Raw genomic sequence first — 18,359 nt, forward strand, 5'->3', positions numbered from 1 at the left:
GGTCATGGGACCGCCAAGGCGGAAGTGGAACCGCGCACCGGAAACGGGCAGAAGCTGCGCGTCTTTTACAACATCACCACCATCAACACCATCAACATCACCACCATCAACATCTTCACATCATCATCACCACCATCAACATCTTCACATCAACATCACCGCCACCACCATTGCTAAGGCTACATCGTCATCACATCGAAAACATTAACATTACATCCACTATCACACCTCCCCCCCCCCTCATAATTGTAATCAACTCTTCATCGGCACCATCACCCCATCATCAGCATCGCTATCCCTTCATCACCGATACCACTACATCATCATCATCATTGCATCCTCATCATCATCATCACGTTGTCTGCAACCTCGTCACGGTCCTCACGCCGCAGTCGCCTGCAACCGCGCTTCGCTGGGCCCGCGTCTTTCGCGGGAGACGGAGACGGAGCGGATGGTGAGAACAAGTCCCGTGTTCCCCTGGAACCGTGTTCCCCCCTCCCCAATGTCCCCCCTCCCTCTCTGTGTACCCCCTCCACAATGTCCCCCAACCCCCCCCCCCTCCCCAGTGCCCCCCTCCTCCAGTCTCACCCCTCTCTGTGTACCCCCTCCCCAGTGCCCCCTCCCCAGTGCCCCCTCCTCAGTCCCCCCCCCTCTATGTCCCCCCTTTCCAGTGCCCCCCTCCCCCAGTCCCCCCCCCGCTCTGTGTACCCCCTCCTCAGTCCCCCCCCCCCCTCCATGTCCCCCCTCCCCAGTGCCCCCCTCCCCAGTGCCCCCCTCCCCAAACAGACAGTCCCCCACCGGACCATCTGACTCATTAGAAGGCCAATGTAGACAAATTATTATCGAGGCTTCACTCCCCGCCCCCCCCCTCGTTTCCTATGCGTGCATTGTCAGAAGACCCCCCACATGCAAGCGAACGCATTTGGGTTAACCCCCCCCTCCATGCGTACGGACTAAATGGATGGCCCCTTACCCAGTGATCTCACTCCCCGCGATTCCCCCCTCCCTCCGTGCCCCCCCTCCCCATGCCCCCCACCGGTGTTTGCCATCCCCATGTTGTGTTTCTCCTCTTCATGTTGCCCCCTCTTCCAGTTGTCCCCTCCCTGCCCCCCCCCCCTCTGCGTGGCCCCCCCTCTGCGTGCCCCCCCCTCTCCGTGCCCCCCCCTCTCCGTGCCCCCCCCTCTCCGTGCCCCCCCCCTCTCCGTGCCCCCCCCTCTCCGTGCCCCCCCCCCCTCTCCGTGCCCCCCCCCTCTCCGTGCCCCCCCCCTCTCCGTGCCCCCCCCTCTCCGTCCCCCCCCTTTCTCCGTGCCCCCCCCCTCTCCGTGCCCCCCCCTCTCCGTGCCCCCCCCTCTCCGTGCCCCCCCTCCCTGCCCCCCCCTCCGTGCCCCCCCTCCCTGCCCCCCCCCCTCCGTGCCCCCCCTCTCCGCGTATTCCCCTTCCCCCCAGGTTCCCCGTCTTACCCCCTCTCCTTCCTCCCCCCCCGTTTCCCCCTCTACCCACGTCGTTCTTCTTCCCCCCCTCCCCCTAGTGTCCCCCGCCCCCCCCCCCGCCCGTGTTCAGTCCGTGCCATGCACTCACCATTATTATTACCACCAGCAACACACACCACCGCACACCTTCCATTCGTCACTCGTTCCTCACACTTACTCCTTCCTGCCAGTTATGACTCCATCTCATAGCCCGCCCCCCCCCCCCCCCAATAATCATACACGCCTCCACACACCTCCCAATCATCACTCACTTCTCATGCCTCCCAATCAATCAGTCGCTCCACCTCCAAACAGCTGCGAAGTCTCACATCCACTTCCTCCAGTACTGGCGCAGGAAGTTCCGAACCTTTCGCTTTGAGAGTTCGGCTATATAGGCTGGTACCGTCAGCCGTGCAGTTTGCTGTTGTGGTCGTGCCCTGTTGTCCGTTCCGCCACCCGACATTTCCAATTGTTCGGGCCGTATGCCCTTCTTTCTCCCGTACGGCGTCAGCGTCACACACGCGTACCGGCGGAGCTAGAGCAAGTGCCGCCCCTGTACCCCGGCGCCGGTCGTGCTGCTGGCGCTGAGAAGATGCCAAGATGAGGTCGTCGGGAGGAGATCGCGCCAGCGAGTCCTGCCTTCCGCCCAAGAAGCGCGAGCTGCTGCACACCGCCGACGCCCACGATGGCAGCAGCCACCACGGCTTGCCGGCGCCGCCGGCGCCACCCCGCCCGCCGACGCTCGCCTCGCCCTGCGAGCGCCCCTCGCCGGACCGCCCGTCCTCGGATCGCACCGCCGAGGGCCTCTCTTGGCTGGAGTCGCTCGCGGCGAGCCAGAGCCAGTCGGGCCGCGCCGGCTACTCTCCGCCGGTGCTTCTGGCCAACGCCGGTGACGCTTACGGCGACGCCTCCGTCGCCAAGCATCCACCGCCGGGCCTCTACAGCTGCTCCCCCTCGCCCATCGACTACTCGCCGGGGGCGGCGTCCGCCCGCACCTACGTGGCGGCGGCGGCGGCGCCGCTGGTGGCCGTCTATTCCGCTTCGCCGCTGGGACACGGCGCCGTCTCGTACTCGTCGGGGTTGCAGTACCCGCCGATACAGTACATTGGCGGCGTGCCCTATGCGACCGCCGCGTACCAGTCGCAGGCCTTCCTGCACCACCCCTCCCTCGTCACGGCCCGGCCAAGCTCGCTAGACTCGTACTCCGCCATGCTGGCCGGACTTGGTGGCTCACAGCAGCAGCTGCAACAGCTGCAGCAGCAGCAACAACAGCAACAGCAGCAGCAGCAGCATGGAGGGGGGCAGGCATATGGGAACCCCCAGGCCATGCTGTCTTTCCTGGCTTCACCCGCGGCCGCGTACGGTGTACCACGCGGAATGCCCTCGCCGGGCATGCCCCCCATGCCCATCCACCCGGCGCTGTTGTCGCCGGGGCCCGGCATGGTGGGCGTGGCGGCGCCGCCGGTGTCCGCCTCGCTGCAATACTCGGAGGCCATGTACCGCATGGGCCTCTCGTCGCACCCGTCGACGCCGGTGGCTGGCGACCGCCTGGGAATGAATGAGCGGGCGACGGGTGGCGGTGAGTGCCACGGAGGTGGCGGCGGTGAGCGGCACGGCTTTGGTGAGCGGCACGGTGTTGGTGGCGGTGAGCGGCACAGTGGTGGCGGTGAGCGGCACGGTGTTGGTGGCGGTGAGTGGCACAGCAGTGGTGGTGAGCGGCACGGTGTTGGTGGCGGTGAGCGACACGGTGGCGGTGAGCGGCACGGTGTTGGTGGTGGTGAGCGGCACAGTGGTGGTGGTGAGCGGCACGGTGTTGGTGGCGGTGAGCGACACGGTGGCGGTGAGCGGCACAGTGGTGGTGAGCGGCACAGTGGTGGTGGTGAGCGGCACGGAGGTGGTGGTGAGCGGCACAGTGGTGGCGGTGAGCGGCACAGTGGTGGCAGTCAGCGGCATGGCGGTGATGGCGGTGAGCGGCCGCCGCTCGACCGGGAGGCAGCGAATGGCGGTGCGGCGGCGTGGAGGGACGCGGCGCAGTCCGCGAGCTCGCCGGAGTTGGTCATGGACCTGGCGGCTGGGGAGCAGCGCTCTCCGCTCACCTTGCAGGTGCGTGCCAATCTTGGGCAGCCTGTGCTCGCTGCGCAGGTGCCGTGAGGACATTGTGCAAACGTAGAAGCGGTTCCAGGTTTGCATGCGGGATCACGTACCGGTTTACTCTGCGTGATAGTTTGTTGGTTGTCTTGCAACGTATTTGATGGCTTCGGAAGGTCCCGTGACGTTTCATTGCGCAACTGTTTGACTGCAGCTTGTTGAGGCCGTTTGAGCTGGTGGGCTGGAAAAGGTTGCCAGATTTTTTTTACACGCGGTGCACACCTGTCTCTCTCTCTCTGTGCATGTACGCGTGGCGTCAAAGCCATCTTGCGACTTGTCGCTGCTGACTTGCCCCGGCTCGTGTTTGCGCTTTTCAGATCCTGGGCCGCAACCCGCGCTGCTCCGTGCTGCAGGTGCTCGACACCGCCGCTCGCCGCTCCCCGACTCCGGACCCGGACGGCGCCATGAGGCCCCGCCGGCCTCCACACCCCTCCCCCGACGGCGCTGGCACCGCCGCCCCCCCCGCGGCCTCTCACGCCACGTCCTGGCGCCACGGTGACGGTGTGGGAGCGGTGCAGCGGCGCGCGACCGGAACCGGCGGCTCCCGCTACGCCACCGCCGCCGCGGCCGCCCCTCCGCCACCGCAGCAGCAGCACCACGGTGCCACTCACCTGTACGCAGCCGGCAGGGCCTCGGCGGGAAGGCCACCGTTGCACGGCGTGCCTGACCAAGCGCCGGCCGTCGCCAGGGACCTCGGGATTGGCTATCAGGACGGGCACGGCCGCGCCGGGCTGCACCGGCCGCTGCCGGCGCCGCCGCCGGCCGACGCCTCGCCGATGGTGGATTCCGTGGCCCGTGACCGCGCCGGGGCGCCGACGATGCAGAGGCCCGACTCGGCGTTCGATCGCCGGCTCGGCCCCGACCGGCACCACCACGGTCACGCGGGGGGTCAGGCGCCGCCGCCGCCCGCGACGTCGCCGTCGCCCGTGCCCACGCCGCCGCTGCCCCCGCACTTCACGCGGGGCTCGGTGATCGCGCTCGCGGGCGGGGGGCTCAAGCGCGTGGAAGAGCTGCGCACCGAGGACTTTGTGTGCAGCGCGGAGGCGAGCGGGGAGCTGCGCGTCGACTCGAGCACGCTGGCCGCCATCCAGCCCGCCGCGCAGGCCCGCTGCAACCTGCTGCACTTCTCCGTGGGGCCCCAGCGCTTGCAGGTGAGGCGCCGTCCGTTTCGTGCGCTGTCCTCGGTCCGGAGGGGCGGCAAGATTTTAACTCTCTCGGCTGTTGTGCAGGAGGTCGCGGGTTCAATCCCGACCCAACGTGCGTTCACACGATGATGATGAGCCGCTTCGTGGAGCTGTCTGTCATTTGTGGCCAGGTCGCTTCTGAAAGAGAGCTCTTCAACTCGGTGGGCCCTACCTGGTAAAATAATGGGGGTTTTTCGTGAATAGTTTAATTAATTTTGGTTGGCGAGGTGAGATCTCAAGAGGCCAGGACAGTCTCATTTGCAAGACGTGTAGCGCCTCTCTGCACGCCTTTCTGTCCTCCGTTGGTCACGCTGTGTTGCTAATCTCTAGGGTTGACGATGCTACAAGATGAAAAATAATGATTACTTAACAATTTAAAGAGTCCAAAGACTCGTCTTCACCCAGCCACCCTCATAACCCTATCGTCTGTTTTGTAAAATATTGTCAGGTTATTTTTCTCAAATACTATCATTTCAGACAACACATTTTTGAGATAACAAGTGCGGTACATTGTGACTAAATATGGATTCATGATTAAATTGGAGCTTTGTAAAAACAAGAAGTGGACCATGACACGGTATGTGTCTATGTTAAACTTATTTCGCACCGTACGTAGCCAACCGTGCTGATCGGAGGTGCGGGGGAAGGACAACAAACCAAACATAAAAAGCAGTTCTCAAGAAATGAGTTTACTGACGGACAGCCTAGTTTTCCTCAACCGACATGGCCGGATATTTAACGTCCACTGTGAATCGGGGGTCGCGTTTCGTTTCCAGCTCGCGTGCCGACGAGACGCCCGACAGCATCGCCCGTCATGTGACGCCCGTCATGTGACGCCCGTCGCGTGACGCCCGTCGCGTGACGCCCGTCGCGTGACGCCCGTCGCGTGACGCCCGTCGCGTGACGCCCGTCGCGTGACGCCCGTCGCGTGACGCCCGTCGCGTGACGCCCGTCGCGTGACGCCCGTCGCGTGACGCCCGTCGCGTGACGCCCGTCGCGTGACGCCCGTCGCGGCCTCTGCCAGCCGGGCGAAGTGGACGCCCTCCTCAAACGCCCGTTGTTTGTCCCCGTGGTGCAGGTGACGGTGCAGGTGAGCGTGGAGCACCCGTTCTTCGTGTTCGGCCGGGGCTGGGCGTCGTGCGAGCCGGAGCGCACCGAGCGTGCCGCGGGGCTGCGCTGCTCACGCTTGCGCGTCGGCGACGTGTGCGTGTCGCTGGCGCTGCGCTCCGAGCCCTCGGGCCACGGCGGCGCCGAGGAGCCGTCGGCGGCGTGGAGGACGCGCGGCGGCCCCGTCGCGCCGGACGCCGGCGGCGGCAGGAACCACCGTGGCGGCGGCGGCGGGGGCGCCGCGCCCACGCCGGCCACGGGGGGGGCGGTCTCGGCCGCCGGCGGTCGGACGTGGTGGAGGAGGGAAGGTGGCGCCTTGCCGGTCGCCGGCGTGGCGGATGACCGAGGAGGAGAAAGGGGGGTGGGGTTCACCGGGAGGGATTGCGAGTGGTGGGGCGGCGGCGGGAGCGGCGGCGGTGCGTGCGGGGGCCCGCCGGCACGGCCGTCGCGCAAGCGGCGCTGGTCGGCGCCCGACGTTCGCGAGCCGGCGCCGGCCCCATCGGACGCGGCGCCACCCTCCTCCCCTCCCTCCTCGCCGCGCCCTCCCCCCGCGTTCATCCCGCACCAGCTCAAGGTCTCCATCGAGGGCCGATCCAACACTGGCTCGTAGGCCGTACGGGCGGTGGCGGCGGTGCCGGGTGAGACGCACGATGGCGCGGCCGGCGCCCTCCCCGGCTGCTGGGGATGAACGTCGGTGAGCGTGGCCCCAGCTCGGTGCGACGTGGCATGGTTTAGGTGGCGTGTGTGGTGTGGGTGGTGTGTGCGCGTGTGCATTGGGGTTGGTGTGTGTGTGGTGCGGTGAAGAGCGTATGCTGTGGTGTGGCGTGCACTGGACCAGCATGAGCGACCTGGCCCAGCAAAAGGGTAACGGTGTTCCGTTTCAGTTGGCGATGAGCTCCGTCTCAGGTTGTGTAACCGCCGGTGATGTGAGCATCTCCTTAATACATTCTTGTAGAATTACTGATTAGCATACAGCCGCAGAGATCCTGTCATTTTGTAATGGGCAGCACACTGGACTTGCAATCCAGAGGTCGCAATGAAGCACATTTCTTATATCCCCCCCTCCCCCCCTCGTCTCTGTCCACACGGCAGTTATCGACGGGTACTGCACATATGGTCAGCAGGGCGCTCGTGATGGGGTGCGTCTGACTTGCGTGGCAGCGTAGGCCAATTATGCCACTGTGGTGAGATGTTAAATACCTCGCCTGGTATGCAGGAGGTCGTGGGTTCGAGCCCGACCCTGACGCCTCGAAATTTGGAGTTTGTGCGTTCTCCCCGTGGTCGCGTGGATTCTTCTCCGGGTCCTTGGTTTTTTTTGTCCCCTCCACATTTAGAATCAACGTTTCGCTTTCGGGAGTATTTCGACGCTATAAATTTCCATGTGATAAGTCACTTCACCCGGGCTGTCATTCGTGATGGAAAGGTCGCGTCTGAAAAAGAGCTACACAGTTCAGTGGGCCTTAACCGGTAAAGCAGAGGTCGCAACCGGGTACCCGATACCCGTACCCTACCCGATACCCGGCTACCCGTACCCGGCCAGGGGAGGGTACGAGTACCCGTTTGCGACCCTGGTGCGGCCGGGTACGGGTACGGGTAGGTCGTGAGTCACTGGTAAGTAGCCGTTTGTCACTCATTTCGGGTAGGGTACTGGTACGGGTAGGGTACGGGTACCCATTTGCGACCCTGGTGCGGCCGGGTACGGGTAAGGAATCAAAACCCGTTTGCGACCTCTGCGGTAAAGTAACAAAAACACGTAGTTATTTTTTTGTAAATAAAATACTTCCATTCCACATCCTCCGTCACATCGTACATTGCAACATCCTGACGTTCCGGATGGCATTACCAGGGGGGGGCATCGACAGGATGAGGCACACCCCGGACTCATCAGAGCTGGCGGGAGGAAGGAATAAAGTGGTGGCGGGTTTAACGACATTTATATATTTTCGCGATCTAACCCAAAGAAACCTGTATTATGAATAATAATAATAATTACACTTATTTTGCGCTTTTCATCAAGGATCGCAAAGCGCTGTGCAGAACACAGCAGCAGCAGGCACTCGGTGGGAAATAATAATTATATTATGAATGCGTTCTTAAAATCCATTTAATAAATTAACTAAAACGTTAATTGGTGGATGCGTATATAAATAAGTTTTAAGACTCATATTTTTTTTTAAATGTCCAGGGACTCGGAGATCCATCTGATATCTCGTGGAAGGGCGTTCCGTAGCCTGGAGGCTACACGGGGAAAATCTCTTGTTAACCATAGACCGAAGCCTCGACCTGCGAATGCAGAGATAAGATCTGGAAGATGCCCAGATCTTAGGAACCTTGAGGGGGGACAGATGGGTGCAGCATGTCCGTGATGTAGCCTGGGACAAGATGGTTCACTGCTTTGTTAAGTTAACAATACGATTTAAAACTGTGTTCTTTGTGAAACTGTAAGCCAGTGCAGGGAGGCAACACGGGCGTAATACGATGTGGAGGAGGCGTTCTGGTTAACACTCTAGCAGTCGCATTTCGAACATCCTGCAAATTGATCAGCCGCGTAGGAAGTAGTAATACATCCACAGTAGCCTATGCGAGATGAGATGAAGGCATGGACCAGCTTTTCTACGAACGAGGTAGAGAGAAGGGATCTGATACGGGAGATATTCCGCCGGGTGGAAAAATTAAGTCTTTGTGATCTTTTTAATATGAGCCTTGAAGGACAATGTAAGATCACAGATGACCCCGAGATATGTGACTTCTTGTGCCGGACTGATTACAATACCGTCAATTGTAATGTTGAAGGGTGCAGCTTTATGAAGTTGGTGGGGTGAGCCAATGAGCATCGCCTCCGTTTTAACACCGTTCAATTGGAGGTAAGACCCCACTGAGCGATGTAGCTCTTTTTCAGAAGCGACCTGGCCACAAATGATAGCTCAAAGAGGTGGACTGTCACCACTTGGAAATTTATAGCAGCAAAATACTCTGAACGCACGTTGATTTAAAATGTGCAGAAAAAAAAACTGGAGGACTTGGAAAAAAATCAACACGACCACGGGGAGAGAGACACACAAACTCCAAGTATACTGCAGGTGTCAGGCTCGGGATCGAACCTACGACCTCCTGTATACCGGGCGAGATAGTTAACATCTCCTAGCCACCGTAATTTGGTAACCCCCCACTCGTTCCCGATGGTTGTCGCACAACTCGCTGCCGATTGGCCACGTAAAGCGATTGGAACCGCTCGTGAAAGTTGACGACACCTTGGGCCCGCGCCGGGGTTGGATGGGTTTCGAGGCGAAGGAGGTATTGACCGATTTTTTTTTTTTTGCGAGATGAGTCACGATGCGGTGCGCACCGGGTCCCTGCCGGCCGCGGCGTTCCCCCCCTCCCCCCCCTCCCCCCTCACCGCGACGACGCGAGGCGTCGGCGCGGCGGAGCGAGCCCGGCTAGTGTTCTTCGTTCGTTCCCCGTGACATCGCCTCCGCAGGAGGGGGTGGGGGGGGGAGGTTTCCTCGCCAGCACCGATGCGATTTGCCGAGGGGTTATTTTTTTTTGGGGAGCGAATTACAGTTTTATTTTTTTAATATATATATACACACACACTCACGCGCGCGCACACGCACGCACAGAGCGTGTCCCGCGTTTTTGTCGAGACCACGACCCTTGGCGGGACAGGCTTGCGAGTAATTTAAAGCAATCGTTGACGTTTATACTGTTTCTTACGAGAGCGCGCGCACCGCTGTGTTGCCGGCACAGCGTGCGCGCGCGCAACGGCGCAAGCGGCCGTCTCGGCGTCTTGCCTTACCGCGTCTTCTCCCGTAGCGTGGCACCGGTGGTGGTGGTGGATGGCAACGTGGTGGCAACTGGCACATGGTAGCGAGTGTATGTAGGACTGGTGAATGTGGTTACGCGCTGGTGAGTCTGGCAACCGGTGAGTTGTGGCGGCGAGGGTGTGCTCTCGTGCCCGCACGTGATGTCCAGGGGCACGCTCCGGCAAGACCCTGCGGGGCCACCCGTACCACCTACCTCCCTGCATCGCACAGTGGCACCTACCTGCATAGCACAGTAGCACCTCCCCGTAGCCCACAGTGGCACCTCCCAGCAAAGCGCAGTGGCACCTGCCGCCCTGCGTCCCTCCTCAGTGTCGCCATGTATCTGATGTCCAATCGAGGCGCACGCCCACGTGACCGTTTCCTCGATCGGCTCGGCACGGGTAAGCACAGTTTCGCGACCAGCTGCGTAATTTCTCACCGAACGTTTTCCGCACAGCTGCTAGACTGGCGTTGGGCGGCACGCGACCAGTCGTGGCCACGGCCATATCGAGAGGAGGTATAGTGGACGGTGTGGGGTGCGCGCGCTGCAGCGATATTGAATGGGTCGCCGACACGGACGCACCCGCCGTGCTCTACGACCGTGTGTGTGCGCGTGCACACGTGTGCACATTCAGGTGTGTGCGCTCGCACACGCGTGCACATTCAGGTGTGTGCGCACGCGTGCACATTCAGGTGTGCGCGCGTGCGCACGTGTGCACATTCAGGTGTGTGCGCGTGCACATTCAGGTGTGTGTGTGCGCGTGCACACGTGTGCACATTCAGTTGTGCGCGCGTGAAAGTTCAATCATCCAAACCCCACACGCCCTGGATGCCCTTGACTGCTGGAGAGCACGAGCGAGCGCGTACCACGTGCGCGTACCACGAGCGAGTGTGCACCACACGCGCGCACCACGTGCGGTGGGGTGCTCACGTCCGAGTGGGTGCTTCCGTTACGTACCCCAAGGAGCGTAAAAGGGGCAGACCTAGGATTCGTGTGTGGCCGGAGGTTGGGGGGGGGTGACAGCTGCCACTGGGTCAGCACATTGAAACGGGTAGCGATGCGCGTTGCTGGGCGTTTTTGAATAACGAATCGTCGTGTTTGCATTTAACGCGCGTGCGGCCCTCTCGTTGATCCACTGCTGGATGAGAGGACTCCTAACGCCGTGCGGGTCTCCCGCGGGGGGGGGGGGTTATTTCGCCACCCCTCACCACGCCGGTTCGTGCGAGCTGGTGAAGGCGGGGAGCATGGAAGTAGGGTACACAGCGATGGATCACTGCGACACTCCCCGCACTGAATCGCGGTCTCCAATTGTCACGGTGTGAGCTAACGATGCTGCTGTTTTGTGAATTATAATTGACCTCGGGTGTGGTGGAGAGTCTGTAGGCCACGGTTTCAGCGCTCGTGTCGTCATGAAGACGACGGCGGAAGGGTGAGATGTGCGGCCGTGTGTGGGGCTCTGAACTGTTGCCCCGAGTTGTGGTGGCGGCAATCGTAGGGGGGTGTGGTGGTGGTGGTGGCAGAGGAAGTGGTTGTGTCTGATGTGGTGGTTGTGGTTGTTGCTAGAAGTGGTGGTTGTGGAGGCGGCGGTGGTGATGGCGGCAGTGGTGGTTGAGATGGTGGTGATGGTGGTGAATTGTGCTGGTGACAATGGTGGTGATGGATATAGTGGGGAGATGGCAGTGGCGATGGAGATGGTGGTGGTGATGAAGATGGTGATGGTAGGGGAGATGGTGACGGTGGTGGTGGTTGTGGTGAAGTTGGTGGTGGTTGTGGTGAAGTTGGTGGAGTTGGTGGTGGTGGCGGCGGCGGCGGCCGGTGAAGGGCGCTGTGCTCCATGCCGTCGGCTACTTGCACTTTATTGAAATATAAATAAGTAGATATTCGCGAAGGGGTGAATAAAACAAAAGAATACTTAAGCCATCGTCGAACCTTCCACGTGAGAAAGTGATGAAAATGCTGTCTCGTTCTGCACACACCCCTTTTTTGAAGAATATATTTTAAAAGAAAATGAATCGCTGGGGGGTCAGAGTGGGATTGGTTCGGGGGGGGGGGCACTTGTATTTTTCCCATTAGTTCGCCCCTTCCCCCCCCCCTCCTCCCCCCTTCCCGCTTTTACGCGTATAATGTGTATATAAGCATATATAAGAGTTTACATCGGACTTGTTTTTTACCGAGGAGAATCTGATATCGGATGCGTGGGGTCCCTCTGGGGGGGGTGGTGGTGGGGGGCCTTTGCGATGATGGACGCTTGCCCGAGCGTTCGGCGCGGAGGTGAAACCGCTTGAGCGGCGCGCGGCTTGCGAGGGTTGCCCTTTCGCGAGCGTGCCCCCCACAGTTTTGACGATGCCCGGCCAGCCTGGAAGAGTAGGCCATACGTCCCCTCTGAGCGGCGCTCCAGTTCCCCTGAAGCCTTTCCCGTTGCGATGACGTACACGCGTACTCCCGTCGGCTTTTCTTGCGGCTCCGTTTGCCGGTGACGTGCAAGTCGGCGATGTGCAAGTCGGCGACGTGAACGTCACGTGCCTCATCGGAGCCGGACCGTTTCCGAGGCTCCCACAAGGCCCCACGGGGGGGGGGGGGGGGGAGAGCGCTTGTGGCACAGTTTTGGCGCCGGCTATCGTAGAGTCGCGGCGGTCGTGTCGCTACGGTTCTCTGCGGTGAGCAACGGCGTCTTTGAAAATGGCGGCGCTGCTACTACGACGCGTCTCTAAAACAAATTGAACGCCGAGCTTCTTGCGCCTTCCCAAGATTCGCCGGTGGACGGGACACACACCCCGCGGCCTGCATCTTGCAGGACGTCTCGGAACGGCAATCGGTTAAGTGGAGGTCCTTCCACCATCACGGCTGCACGTTGACAAAGTCTCATCCGCCCCCACCACCTGCCCGTCCAAATCGTGGATGCCTGAGCCTCCCTCCCTTTATAAAGGTATACAACGTACATCACACTATACATCGCACATGGAGCGGGCACGTGTCGCCCTCCTTGTCACGCCACTGTTGGGTGAGCGCGTACTCGCCCGCGTAGTGAAGTACGGTCGAATAACCCCTCGCATATCGTGGAGCACGATACGAATACCGTATCGTGTCGTGTCGTGAGACCCGGGGAACAATGCGAAATGCATTGGTCGCCGAGTTGTGCGGACTCGTTTATGCGTGTGTGTGTGTGCGTAAAGGTGTGTGTGTGCGTAAAGGTGCGTGTGGTTCACTGTGTGTTGTGTGTCTTTTGTGTGTATGGGAGGAGCGGTGGTGTAGCAGTTAGCGCGCTGCACTACGAACCCGTCGACCCCGAGTTCGATTCCCGCTCACGGCCAACACCGGTGACGATCATCTGAACCGGCCCCAGGCCTCTTCTCCTAGGTCGAGTCTGACTCAAATGAGTACCTGGTGTGGGGTGTAAACATCGCCACTAGGGAGACAAAGGCGGCCGGGCGTGGTGTTGGCCACCCACCCACCTCGTGTGCCACAGTGCCGGCCTTCATAGGTGCTCGCTAACAGCACTTGCCCCGACAGTCTGTCGTTGTGTGTGGGAATGGGGGGTGACGCTTCTCCCGGCTTCTCATTCACAACCCCCTTTTTTCTCCCCCCACTACAAACTGAGCCACGCCGGCGCCACGCCGAGATTTTCGGCCGACTCGCAGCTCCAGAAATCTCCGTTGTTTTTTTTTTTAAACGCCCCCCCCCCCCCCCCCCCACTGCAGAACCTGAGCCACGCTGCTGCTGCCGCCGCCGCCGTCGCACAAAGCCTAACGAGTCGGAGCCACGCGGCGTTAACAACGGGAACCCGTTAACCCCAGGCTGCTGGACCCCCCCCTCCCCCCCCCGCCGCGAGCCAGATTCGTATTTTTCTCACGGTTTGGTTGCGTCCCGGCCGGCTCGCCAAAACGCGTCTTCTGTGAAGCGACTGTTGACGACGGACAACGGACGGTCTCGACCTCTCGACCTCGTCTCTCGCGGAGAGTCCCCCGTCCCCAACCGCCTCGCCTCGTCTCCTGCCAGCTGATGATCCTTCTCCCTCCCTCTCCTTCCCTCTCCTTCCCTGTCCTTCCCTCTCCTTCCCTCTCCTTCCCTGTCCTTCCCCTCCCATTTCCTTCCTCTCCCCTCTCTTTCCTTCTTCCACTTCCACACCCCCCCCCCCCGCAAGAAATCCATCTTCATTATTTATCAAGCTTAACCTCTCTCTTGGGATATGCGCTGCCCACCTTTCTTCTCATTAGACTTGTCAGTAATTCCCTCTTTCTTATCGTGCCAGTGGCAAGCCCCCGCTGCAGAGGTCGCAAACGGGTTTTGATTCCTTACCCGTACCCGTACCCGGCCGCACCAGGGTCGCAAACGGGTACCCGTACCCAGCCGGGTACGGGTAGCCGGGTATCGGGTAGGGTACGGGTATCGGGTACCCGGTTGCGACTTCTGCCCCACTGGCACACAACAACTTAAGTGTCCCAATGGGGAAAGGGGTAATTGAGGGGAGGCTGAAGAGAGCCGCCCGCTGTTGTGTGCCCCGATACCACATCGCCCTTGCCCGGGCTGAGCACGTCATGGCGCTGGGGTTGATCGAAGCTTCGGTTGCCGAGCAGCCGGTGTCCCAAAGTCGCGGTTCGGTGATTTGGGGAGCCCACCCATTGGCCGCGTGGGGCCCTTTGCATTGTACCGCACGGCTCGGCAGCGTCACCACCGTCACCACCGTCACCACCGTCACCACCGTCACCACCGTCACCACCGTCACCACCACGCGTTCTCCCCCCCCCCCCCCACCTCTCCGCGAGGGCTCGTGGACCCGGCTATCCCACTCGCCTGTGGACCAGGGGTGTCAGCAAAAAGCTCCTACGCCCCAACCAAGGCAATTGTCGGCCTTACTCACGGCTCGCCCCCTTCAGCTTGGCTCGGCGAGCCGGCACAGAGCCGCGCCTCGCTCGAGCCAGCTCCGAGCACGGGCCCAGCCATGCCCAGGATTTCCTTGCGCTGAGGTTGTGCCAAGCCGTGGCTTGGCCGTTGGTGCGTCTTCGACAGCAACTGTGGATTGGCTTCAAGCAACTCAACTGAGGCACGTTCGGGGCCGAAGCGATTCGTGCCTCTCGGCGTTTGTACGTGCGGGCCGGCTGGCCGTGGTTTCTGGTCGGTGTGGCGCGTTTACCAAACTTCACCGTAATATGTACCATGCCAACGGTGGGGAAGCGTGTTTTTTTATGAATGGGGCCTGTGGCATGCTGGGTGTGTGTGTGTACGTGTTTGTGTGTTTGTGATGCGAGGGGGAGCAGTAGCGTAGCGGTTAGCGCTACGCCGCGCTACGAACCCGACGACCCGAGTTCGATTCCCGCTCACGGCCAACGCCAGTAACAATTGTCTGTGCCGGTCGTGAGCCTCCCCTAGGTCGACTCAGCCTCAATTGAGTACCTGGTGCAATGTGTAAACATCGCCACTGGGGAGACAAAGGCGGCCGGGCGTGGTGCTGGCCACCCACCCCCTCGTGCTCCGTGCCGGCCTTCAGAGGTGCTCGCTAACAGCACTTGCCCCAACAATCTGTTAAAAGGCTACACGGGGGACCTTTGTCTTTGTTGTGGTGGTGGTGGTTGCTGGGGAGGGAACAGCAGTAAGAGGAGTTTAACGCTGGCGATGCAGCCGAGGAGGGAGGCCTGCGAAGCACACGGAGAGACAAGTTATGTATTTAGCAAATATTACATTAAGAGTGCACTATTTTGCATAACCTATTTATGTAATACATATACCACTTTGTACCCGCGTGGAGATATTTCTTAATAACACTTGTATATTTAAAATAATCGGTGGATGTTGGAACGGGCCCTTTTTTTCGGCCTCACATGACCTATACGTCACACTGAGCTATGAATGAAGAGAGACTGTGTCTCGGGGCGAGAGGTTGAATCCCCTCCCCACCGTATGAACCATTCGCTGGCTCCTATCTATAATATTGTACGCTAAGGCCGAATGGTCACGTGTGTGTGTGTGCGCGTGCGTGCGAGGAACGGTATCGTGGCGGTTAGCGCGCCGCTCAACAAACCCGACGGCCCCGAGTTCGATTCCCGCTCACGGCCAACACCAGTGACGAGTATCTGAACCGGTCCTGGGCCTCCCCTAGGTCTACTCAGCCTCAAGTGAGTACCTGGTGCGGCGTGTAAACCACATCGCTACTGGGGAGACAAAGCGGCCGAGCGTGGTGACGCCCACCCACCCCCTCGTGTGCCGTGCCGGCCTTCGTAAGTGCTCGCTAACAGCACTTGCCCCAACAGTCTGTTAAGGCTACACGGGGGATCTTTGTCTTGTGTGTTAAATAAATGACCCAAGTACTAATCCTCCTTTCTATAAATATTCAACGGACACCCCCCCCCCCCCCACCGCGTGAGACGCACAGTGAGACAGATTCGGCGGCGTGTGCCACCAGGTGCCGTGGCGGTGTGTACGGTGGGAACCGGCCGGGAAACGACCACGCTTCACAGCCGTATGGCATCAACCCGCACCGGGCACACGCCGCGTCGCCCCTGCATGATACCACCACGGCAGCGGTGGCGGCGGTGGCGGCGTGCTGGTGGAGGTGTTTCGGTTGGCCCGGCATTCCCAATGTCGGTAGCTGCTATCGACGTGCCCTGTTGCAGGTCTCGCCTGGCTGGAGTGCCGGGAGCTTTGGTACCGGCAGGGCCTTCGAATGCTTCCCCCGCCTGCCGCGTGGCTCTGCGGAGACGGTGCTGTGGGCTCGGTTCGCGTGGAGGAACGATTCCGTCTCTTGTTGTGATCTTTTTGGTGGGTGGGTGGGGTGGGGGGGGGGGGAAATTGCCGATTTCATTTTCGCCAACCGAGCGGGGACTGGGGCGAACCTTGCGATTTGCCAGCCATTAACTTTGCGACGTGAAATCCTCACCCCGTGTATCCGGCTTTTCCCAGACGCTGGGTCAACCTTGACGAGTTATTTTTCCGCGTGATTAAAATTCACGCAATTTCACATTTCGCCCGGCCCCCCCCCCACACACACATCGCTCTGCGCGACATTTTTATCGGTGGATTCAGTGCCTACGCGGACAACGGGCAGGGTTTGAATTTTTCACCGTAGTGACCCAGAGCCCGTAACGAGAGGTATACTGGATGTGGTGTGCCCAGGGGCTTAATTTAACGCAGAATATTTTCCAGGTCACTGGTAGACTGACTGCGACAGGCGGCATGTGACTACAGTGGTATGAGCAGCCGTAGCAATGGGTTCCTGGATATGCGTTTTTGTGTGTGTGTGTCATGCACAGAAATATTTTTCTCTGGGGTCTCCCAACAAGACCTGGACCCAGACCTGGCTGAAATTAATCCCTGGGAAGGAGCGTTCGGTTATCTCGTCGGTGCGAGGTGGTGGCACGCGATCCGCACAATTTGCGACTGGCGGCACGACTGACTGCCTGCGCTTGCCGCGGCTGCCGTGCCGCTGCCGTGCCGTTGACGTGCGCGTGAGTGAGCGAGCGAGCGAGGGAAAAAAACGTTTCCCGGAGAAACCCAGTTTCGTTTTTTTGTTCCGTCGCTGCCCCTTTTGTGGCACGACGCTCGGCACGACGCTCGGCACGACGCTCGGCACGACACTCGGCACGACGCAGCCCAGGACCCGACATTCGGGTCTCTCACCTTTGCCGCGACCGTTTCGGCCGGCTGGCAGACCCGACGGTCGGACGGACGGACAGACGGACGGACAGACGGACGCGCACCTGCATTGGCGCGACGCCGTATCAAAACGCCACTTTGGCGGTGGCAACGTGGTGGCACAGTGGTGGTGAATGCTTCCGGAGCCGCGCGGCGCCATTATAAATGTGCCTCCCCGTATCGTATGTGGCGTGCGCGTGTGTGTGTGCGTGCGGTGGGCTCGCAAAGAGCGGCCTACAGTCGTCAAGTAACAGCAATATCTTAATTCTTATCTCAATGGTCTATATAATAAACATTTTTGTCACATGATATTTTGTCACTTTTTTAATGTAACATTAATAAAAAAGGTGCCACGTATGACTTCAGCCTCCCGGATTGTTGTTCTTGCAGTTGTTTGGTATTTTTTCGTCGCCGCTGCTCGTACGCGGTGTCCTATGTGTTTGTGGTGAGTCCAACTGAGTTGCAGACGTTATTCTCTAGAGGCAACACATTTATTGTAACACGTATATACTAAAGGGGTAACTGCCCCTTTACCAGATACAGCCTGGGGTGGTGACCACCCAGCTAACTACACTATACGGAGGAGTTACAGCTATTAAGAGTTCGGACCATCACTCAGGTCCCGGCCACGTGTTGATGCCTCGTAGGACGTAGAGCTTCCAGCTTGTAGACGTGGAGCTTCCAGCTTGTAGAACGAAGAGACCCCGGTCCATCTCAGGGACCCACCTTATATCCCCCCGGGTCGGGGCCGGCCCCGCCCTCGGCCCCGCCCACCTTGGTGAGCGTTCCAGCTCCCTCTCGATCCCTCTCGAGAGCTCTGCCTGGACACGTGATCACCCCCTCGCCCCCCCTCCACCTGGGGCCCTCTCTGTGGACACTCCGGATCACGTGTCTACGGGGTCAACCAGAGTACCATGGCCCGGGGCAACCCTGCCCCTGGGCTGACACTCTCCCTCTAGTGGGAGCCCGCACTGCACGCTGTGTGTGGTGCCCGCGCTATCCCAGCGCTCGCCAAGCCCCG

At 60.4% G+C, this 18,359-nt stretch overlaps 1 protein-coding gene across 2 annotated transcripts; it reads left to right on the forward strand.

Annotated features, from left to right (window-relative positions):
- Positions 1-6: 6 nt before the first annotated feature.
- Positions 7-17,690, forward strand: LOC144949636 (uncharacterized). 2 transcript variants are annotated; one of them, XM_078879617.1, is made up of 5 exons: positions 7-454; positions 1,981-3,327; positions 3,364-3,572; positions 3,935-4,768; positions 5,880-17,690. In XM_078879617.1, exons 2-5 carry the CDS (start codon positions 2,070-2,072, stop codon positions 6,516-6,518), a joined length of 2,940 nt encoding a protein of 979 aa, XP_078735743.1. In that variant the 5' UTR covers positions 7-454; positions 1,981-2,069; the 3' UTR covers positions 6,519-17,690. The 2 variants fall into 2 exon arrangements, with proteins under 2 accessions (XP_078735743.1, XP_078735741.1); XM_078879615.1 differs by having other exon boundaries at positions 1,981-3,572.
- The last annotated feature ends 669 nt before the right edge of the window (positions 17,691-18,359 follow it).

This window comes from Lampetra fluviatilis, chromosome 54 (assembly GCF_964198595.1).
Source record: "Lampetra fluviatilis chromosome 54, kcLamFluv1.1, whole genome shotgun sequence".
In the NCBI taxonomy this organism is placed as follows: domain Eukaryota; kingdom Metazoa; phylum Chordata; class Hyperoartia; order Petromyzontiformes; family Petromyzontidae; genus Lampetra; species Lampetra fluviatilis.